The sequence below is a fragment of the Austrofundulus limnaeus genome, unplaced genomic scaffold (genome assembly GCF_001266775.1).
Source record: "Austrofundulus limnaeus strain Quisiro unplaced genomic scaffold, Austrofundulus_limnaeus-1.0 Scaffold223, whole genome shotgun sequence".
NCBI lineage: Eukaryota > Metazoa > Chordata > Actinopteri > Cyprinodontiformes > Rivulidae > Austrofundulus > Austrofundulus limnaeus.
Genome location: NW_013952625.1, coordinates 286,745 through 295,365, shown reverse-complemented (window position 1 = coordinate 295,365; position 8,621 = coordinate 286,745). Strand labels below are relative to the sequence as shown.

Genomic DNA, 8,621 nt, shown 5'->3' with positions numbered 1-8,621 from the left:
TATATATATATATATATATATATATTTTTACACATTTTGTTCTGGTTCTGCTCTTTTCAACTTCTCTCTGCTGTATTTAGTTTTATTTTTGCTAATTTTAGCCTTTTTCTCCAGTTTCAGCCCAATTTCTACTCTTCCCACTATTCTTCTGCTAGTTTGTACTTTTCTGTGCTTCTTTTAGATTCTTTTTGCTAATTTGAGGTTTTTGTGCTGCTTTCAGTTGCTTTATGATAACTTCWGCTGTTAATAGCTTAAAAAACATTTTTCAAACTAGGGTTGGGCATAATCGTATCGTGTGCAATTAATTTTCAGAAGAACATTAATCGATTAGTTTTTGGCATTTGATGATTAATAGGATTAATGCCACCAGGGGATATTTCTCCAGTCAGTCCGCTCGGTGCTCCTCTCCGCTTCAAATATGACAAACATTTTAAAAAGTTCTGTAATTTATTTATCAACAGAATTTAAAATTTGATGTATAGCCTGAAGTCTGTGATTTTGACACAATTTGGAACAGATTTTTATGAAGAGCAAATATTTCCCACTAAATTGGTCATGTGACCAGGACATAAGGGTGTCCAGGGACTCCAGGGGATTAATCGTCAAATTAATCRTTATCGGCTAAATACCACAATTAATCATGATTATTTTTTTGCCAATATTGCCCAACCCTATTTCAAACTACTTTCACATTTTGGTGGCCATTTTATCTTCTTTTGCAAATATGTGCTCCTTCTGTTTCTTTGTGCTAATGTCAGCACTTTAGTCACATTTTAGTTGCTATGCTTCACTTTTGGGCTGTTTTACAACAATTTGTCATGTTTTTGTACTCTGGTGGGGGGTGCTTATTTGACATGTTTTACACCATTGTCACTGTCTGTGTGCTACATTCAGCTTGTTTCTGCAAACTTTAGCTTGTTTTTCTGCTAAATGTAGCTTTTTTTCTACTGTTTCAGATATGTCTTGGCTACTTTCTGCTATTTTTCTGCTAATTTTAACTTTTTTGTACCTCTTTCTGCTTCTTAATAATTTAAACTTCTGTCTGTGTCATTTGCAACTTTAGGCACTGTTAAGTGGTTTGTTGCTAAATTTAGCTTTTCCAAGCCAAATACACAACTTGGTGGCTTATTAACCTTCTTTCTGTTGAACATTTTTATGCTTCTCTCATGTTCTCAACTTGAACTGCTTTGCTATTAAACATTTTCAGCAGCTTTCAGCTGAAGTTTTCAGCAATAAGCATTTACATGAGCGTTTTCACAGGAAGTGCAGTTTCTCGAGTTGTTTCATTTTATTTTAGGTAGAACCTGAAAAAAGTAGAAATTGACTTTTTTAATATTAAAAGGAATTATTATTTTTTTGTAGAATCCAAACATCTGATCTAAAAATCGTAAATGTTGGTCTTTTGTAGATCAGGTGTTGCGTTCAAACTAATAAAATCTCATCATATCAGCAGTTTTTTCAGTGGTGTTTTCTTACTTCCTGTTTCAGCTGGGTGCAGAAATGACGTCGATACTGCTGAGCTTTATGTGCAACAGCTCCTGCATGGGGGGCATGAACCGTCGACCCATCCTCACCATCCTGACCCTGGAGACCCCAGAGTGAGTCTGCCTCCTCCATTAAACGTGCAGCAAGATCTTCTTTCTTTAAATAGTAAAGGTTTTATTTTACAAAAAAAAAAAATTGTAAACCCAGAGGTAAACAAAATAAATCATAAAGGAAAATAAGTGCATCCATAACATTAGTAACTGTTGGGAACAAAATTAAAGAGGTTTTTAACCCACTCATGTACTCAGTCCATCCATYCTGTCTTTTTAAAAGAAACATCCCRTTACAWCGTGATCTTCTCCATTTAACCTTTAAGAAAGTTACTTGTGTAACTTGTAGGTTCAGCTTTATTTAAGTTTTGTGTTTTCTGCTCTTAAGGGGGTTCGTTTTGGGCCGGAGATGCTTTGAGGTCCGCATCTGTGCGTGTCCAGGCAGGGACCGCAAGTCTGATGAGGAAAGTGTTGAAAAGATGCAAAGTGGCACCAAGCAAACACAAAAGAGAAGTATGTTTTTGTTTTTACCTGTAAATATGTTCCAGTCTCTGCYAACTTTCACTTGATTTATCTGTTTTTTTGTTTTTGTTTTTTTCCCAGGAAGTGCCCCAGTGCCCGACACATCCTCCACGACCACTGCTGTAAAGAAGAACAAGTCTTCATCCAGTGGGGAGGAGGAGGACAAGGAGGTCTTCAATCTCCAGGTGAGCACACCTGTAGTTCCACAGCTGCTGCAGGGGTTCAGGTCTCAGGCTGTTCAAACGAGGCTGATTTCTTCCCACAGGTTCGAGGACGTGAACGCTACGAAATGCTGAAGAAAATCAACTCGGCGTTCGAGCTGCAGGATGCAGAAGGGTGAGGAATAAAAAAAGAAGCTGCGTTAATAACAGTGTATTTATACCAGTATCATGAGACTCTTCAGGTTTTCAGCTCAAAAAGCATAAAAAATGCAAAGCTTGTATTTGATTCTGCCACTAGGTGGACTCCAGGGTCGAGGGAGAGATTAGGATGATGTGTCCCACACAACACGATATTKCAGTTCTTTTTGAGAAACTATTTAAATTTATTGTGGTGGGAAATTAGATACAACTGGTCAGAATTTACTCCTGTGTATAAAACTGTTAAATTTGACACATCCTATATAAATAGTCATTTTCTGTAGATTGTTACAACAGAGTGATGAGAAAAGACTGACACTGTTTTATCCACTCTGCTACATTTTAAWTTAGCTCTAATTCTAACCTCAGATGTCTTGTTTAGAACAAAAATATTTCAAATAGTTTAGCTGGGTAGTAAATGCTAACTCAGAATTTATCTTTGGGGCTGGTAATTTAGTAAACTGGAAATTTCCTCAAACACTGACTATAAAAAACTCAAACATCAGTCAGTATGTATCTCAGGATTTTACCACAAAAGTATTTTTACTGCTTCTTTGCTTTAGATTAGCTTTCTCATGATTAGCTCCACTTGTTAGTGCTAAKCTAAGGAGCTAGTTCTTATAAAGTTTTGTTTAATGCTCCAAACTTTTGTAAAACTACTATTAAAAACCTTACATCAGATTACTTAACACTGACACTCCATTGTGCAAAGAGGAAATAAAAAAACAACCTTTCCTACCTGTAAGAAGGTTGCAGGTTTGAATCCTGGTTCGACCCGGTTTGTGTGGAGTTGGATGTCCAAACCATTAAACTGTTCCCCGTTTAAAATGTATCTGTGATTTAAACTGATATTAGTCTGTTATTCAACTCGAATGTGTTAATTTTTGTWTTCTTTTATCCCACCAGGAAAAGAAAGAAGGAAGGGAAGAGGTTCCCCAAGAAAGAAAAGAGTGACAGTGAATAAGTGTTCGATCGTCATGGTGGGATCAGACGTTAAAGTTTTCCTCTTTTTTTATCAATATTAGTTTTTGTATTTAGAAAAATAATGTTGCCTGTGAAACAAAACCTGCCTTGTCTGAACGACTCACTGCCATTGTTTTTTTTACGAAGCTGATATCCTTTTTTTTTTCAGAATCGATCCGTTTGAGTGTTAAAAGCAAAAYAGATTTGCTGTAATTGATTTTCTTTAAGGATCATCACTTGAGTTTATTTTTATACCTTTTTTGCATTATGTAGCCTGATAGAAATCATAATTTAGTTTATCTCTTTATAAAGTAGAAGAGGGGCTGGCTGGATCACCCCTCATTAGAAATTGTTCTGTAGTTTCAGAAACAGATTCATCTTTGAATCCTGACATGAATAATTTGACACTGGTACGCAGTAATACTGTCGTTGTACCCGTTTTTTTACTTTTGTTATGACTCAGGTTTCATGTTAAATTTTCCAGATTAAAGTTTATTACATTTGTTTTCTTCTTATAGTCCAGTTTTCGACAGCACTTTGGTTKGAGGCGACCAATCACTGCTTGGGTTTAAAAACCACTTTATTTTGTAGACACTGCTAACAGTATAWGCAAAGGCATTTTTGTTTGTATTCTGTGTTTTATAGGTTTCTGTTTCTGTATTCTTGTTTTGATTTATTTTGTACCATTTTTACATTTGAGCTTCAAGACAAAATAAAGTTTTCATTTCTCAGAGGCTTCTTGTGTTCTGTTAACTTGGACAAATGTGAGGGATTTGCATGKTGGGAATATGGATGCAAATCCAGCATCCTCCTATAATGAATAGAGCCTTGTGTTTGTAGGAGGCGTTTTATTTATCTAGGGGTGGTTGGGTTCAGGGTTAGCTTGTTGGATCACTTCATTCTGTTGCCGTAAGACAAAACACTTTCATCCAGGGTGAGTAATGTTAAGCTGTTAGAAATGGTTTTGATAAATTGGTTTCATAATTTTTGTTTTTCTTGTCTCTAATAAAGCTTCTCTATTTTGGTATTTTAAATAATCTCAGGCTATCCAGAACTGCACACCAGGGATGGAAAAGTTCAAGGATAARTTCTGTGTCTTCATCTGTTTATGTGAGTTTTATTATTTTTGTAACCGCTTGAAAAAATTAGTTAAAATATTCATATAACTTTTTTTATTGTAATTTTAAGGAAAGGAGAAAATTCAAGTCTGTTGTTTTACCCGAATATTTGACTGAACAAGGAAAAACTTATTTTATTTATTTTTTTACAGAATTTATTAAAATTTTGGTTAATTTTAGTTTGAGCAAGAGGATGTTAATATAAATTTAGGTCAATGGCGATTTATATACTGTATATGTATGTGTATATTTATATATATGTATGTGTATAAATATATATACAGTATATGTATATATATATATATATACAGTATATGTATATATATATATATATATACAGTATATGTATATATGTGTATGTGTATATATGTATATGTGTATGTGTATACATGTATATATGTATGTGTATATATATATGTATATATACAGTATATGTATATATATATATAAATGTGTGTATGTATGTATGTATGTATATGGATGGGTTTTTCCTACAATGTGGGGAACAATGCCCATTCCCCACGTGTCCAAATGCAAATTACGGGTGGGGGGTTAGGTTTAGGACCAAGGTTTAGGTTAGTTTTAGGGTCAGGTACTTGACCTGTCCCTAACCCTACAGGGTTGCGCTATAAAGTCTAAAAAAATGTATGGAAGTCAATGCACAGTCCCCACAGGGCTGAAGAACAAACGTGTGTGTGTGTGTGTGTGTGTGTATATGCAGTGGTGGGCACAGTTCCCCTAAAGCACTAATAGGGTAACTAATTTCCTAATTAGTGTTTAAGGGCTTTTTCTAATTTTAAAATTTATTAGTGGATTAGCACTTGCTAAATTTAGAAACACTAATTTAGGACTATAAATGTTATTGATCAACATTAACAGCTGAGGGTGAAAGCTGTCACATTTTGTTCAYGTGTGTGTCACTTATTCACTAGGTAACAATATATGAACTCAAATACAGCAGTGGGATGTCTGATAAGTCTGAAGAGAGCAACATGGTAATATGTGACTCGTCTGTTTAAGAATGTTCATGGGTTGACTGAGTTTTTAGTGCTTTAGAAGTAGGGGACATAAATTTTTCAGTTATTGCTTTAGGGCTAGTGGAACTAATTTTTAGATAAGTGCTGCCCACCACTATGTACATGTATGTACAGTATAATATAAAAACTTTAAAGTTGAAATCAACTGAAGCAAATAGTTTTCTTGTGGATTACTTGCTGAAACGAACAATCGTCTTCTGTTTTTAGGTGTGGTGTTGATGAACGCTGCAGCAGAAAGACAATACTTCACTTTGAACATGAGTTACACCTGGACTGAAGCCAGAAGTCACTGCCAGGTACCTCAGATTTGTGTTCATGCAGGACAGAACTGTGAGGCATATCCATTTAATCCCAATGTGTGTGTTGAAAATTCCTCAAATTTTAATTCARTTCAAAAATACTATTGATCCCAGAGGGAAATTAAATGTTGTAACTCATTTAACTAAAGAGTTGCTGTAGCTGCTGATGGCTGTGGGCAGGACAGATCTTCTGTAGTGGTCTGTATTACAACCAAATTGAAGAAGCCTCTGAATGAAGACTCTGTTTCTCTATGACAGTCAGATGAAGAGGATGGTCAGGATTGTCCACAATGTTCTTAATTTTATGTAAAAATCCTTCTTTGCACCATCATCTCCAGAGGTTTCAGTCGTCCCCAGAACAGAACCAGCCTTCTTTATTGGGTTGTTTAACCTTTCATGAACTGAAAYACTTTACCGTGGTTGACTGGATCGATCTGTGTACTCCTACCTCAGTTGGATGAAACACAACATGACCGTTTAGACCGCAGTCTCTGAAAAACATCAGAGATGATCAGATTCAGTACTGTACTGTATATGAAAAAGGCCTGGGTCAGATTAGAAGAATTGTATCTGTCACATTCAGACTGTCCTAACAAAAATGGAGTTTGTGTAACTTGTGCCTGCAGTTTGAAGAAAGCCTTGCTTGGAGTGTTTTGTGAACGAGCTTCATGACGTGTGTTTTCACACCATGTCTAAAATGTCTCTCGAACATTTTTTAATCTAAATCCTGTTATGGGATGGTTTCACAGATGGTTCGTCTTCACTACATCGCAACCTAGAGCCACATTACTCTTGTGTACGKTGACTGTTTCGGCTCTGACTGCCTCCCTTGGCAGCTCAGAGGCGTAACAGCAGTGGGTAGACGTCAATCTTCCATGCTGCCTTTCTTCWTACAGAAATCACTTGAAGGAAGGCATCTCAAGTGTGTTTCGTGAAACAGGCTTTTGGTTAACGTTCRTGTTTGGCAGCATGTGAGCAAATTTAAAAATAGAATGATTCGTGCTTTCAGGTTTGGTATTTCGATGTGTTTATTGCTTTGAAGTTATGACAAATTTGYATGTATTGTTTGCATAAAAACCTGGATGTTGAAGAGATGTTTGCTTGGCTCAGCTGAAAGAGAAATAAAACTGATGTTTCGTGTTTGGTCAGGTTTGCTTCAAAGATCTGGTGAGCGTGACTCCAGAAAACAGCCACATCGTCGCTGGGATGATCAGATCCGACCACTGGATCGGCCTGCGCAAGATGTACAGTTCAACCTCTAACTTCACCCTTGACTCCRCCTTCACATCAGCTCCGCCTTCAACCACCGACAACTCCACCGACATCCCCACCCTGTACTGGACCCGTTGGGTCAACGGAGATCCCCTCTTTTTCCAGAACTGGTACCCAGGTTGGCCGGTGCCTAAATTCCCGCTCCCCAAGATAGACTGCTGCAGCTGCTCCTGCACGTGCCCAGTGCCTCCTAAAACGACTGAAACCCCGATTCAAACCACAACCTCACCAACCGGATCAGGAAGTCCACCGGGAGAGAACTTTACCCAATCCAGTATGGATACCAGATTTACAGGTAGCACCAACACGAGCAACTCGGGGAGCGCCACACCTCAAACGGTTTACACCACACATTCCCCCTGGACGACCACGACACCGAAGCCGATAGAGTCCACGTGTGAATCCCGACCCATGGAGCCGCCYGTTATCCCAGAACCTTACAAATACTACATCGAGGACTCCTGCGTGGCCATGCTCGGCTTCGGGCCTTGGATCGAAAAGCACTGCTTTGAGCGTCTGCCTTTCATTTGTTACGAAGGTGAATGTGCTACTAAAGCTACTAAATTAGACTGCAACTGGTTACTTATTTTTGTCACCTATATTATTTTTTTCAAGCTGCATTTACTTTTTTTAAATTTTACATTCAGATCGCTTCATGGGCGAGGTCGCCGTGGCCGACATTAGCGCCAGCAGTGCCAATCTGTCCTGGTTAGCAGCACCTGGTGACATCCAGTATTACCGGGTAGAGATCAAAGGTGACCAGGCCTGGGTGGTCAATGAGTCAAACCTGACCTTCAGCCTCGTCCTTTACAACCTGACCGCGGGCACCGGATATAATATCAGTGTGTTTCCTGTGAAGTGCGAGAGAGACCTCAACTCTCAGAACAAAACCTTCTACACCAGTGAGTAACGTCAGACCTTGATTTAGATCAAACGAGCCTGAATAAGAAGTGGGAGGAGACTGTGAAAGATGTGACTGGGTGTGGGAGGAGTCTGTGAAAAATGTGAATGGATGTGGGAGGAGTCTGAAAGATGTGACTGGATGTGGAAGGAGTCTGTGAAAAATGTGAATGGATGTGGGAGGAGTCTGTGAAAGATGTGAATGGATGTGGGAGGAGTCTGTGAAAGACATACTTTTTTTAGATTGACTATTTTTGGGTCGGGTTTGAAGAAGCCATGATGATTTGATTGGATGAATACTGGGCAGCTGAAGGCATGTGTAAGAATTTGGTTTGGTCAAAACAGTCAGAAAGCACAGGAAACACGTCTCTAATTTTTAAAATACAAATATTAGTCATAACCCGAGACAGGAAGGTGCCAGCTGCCCGAAATTTGAAGTTAATGGCTGTGTCCAAAATGGCAGGTCGGGTCCTCCGAAGGCCGAATTCATCGGCCGTATACGTCACAGCGCCGCGATGAGGGTTGTCCAAAATCGAAGACTCCTCCGATGCGGCTGACAAATACGTCGTTCCTTTGGCCCGAATCGAAGGACTGGTCTGATGGATCCTTCCTGGCC

General features: G+C 38.4%; 2 protein-coding genes across 2 annotated transcripts in view; both read left to right on the top strand.

Annotated features, from left to right (window-relative positions):
• The window catches only part of tp53 (tumor protein p53), a 7,417-nt gene extending 3,684 nt beyond the window's left edge, over positions 1-3,733 (top strand). Inside the window, exons 7-11 of the mRNA XM_014019513.1 lie at positions 1,489-1,598; positions 1,924-2,048; positions 2,139-2,242; positions 2,323-2,393; positions 3,323-3,733. Of these exons, the coding sequence (XP_013874967.1) occupies positions 1,489-1,598; positions 1,924-2,048; positions 2,139-2,242; positions 2,323-2,393; positions 3,323-3,380 (468 nt within the window). The 3' untranslated portion in view covers positions 3,381-3,733. The remainder of the gene's footprint in view (positions 1-1,488; positions 1,599-1,923; positions 2,049-2,138; positions 2,243-2,322; positions 2,394-3,322) is intronic.
• Positions 3,734-4,244: 511 nt separating this feature from the next.
• Positions 4,245-8,621, top strand: part of LOC106525320 (receptor-type tyrosine-protein phosphatase eta) — a gene marked incomplete at its 3' end in the record, with an annotated part of 12,262 nt that continues 7,885 nt past the window's right edge. Inside the window, 4 exon segments of the mRNA XM_014019512.1 lie at positions 4,245-4,489; positions 5,742-5,830; positions 6,983-7,643; positions 7,753-8,007. Of these exon segments, the coding sequence (XP_013874966.1) occupies positions 4,447-4,489; positions 5,742-5,830; positions 6,983-7,643; positions 7,753-8,007 (1,048 nt within the window).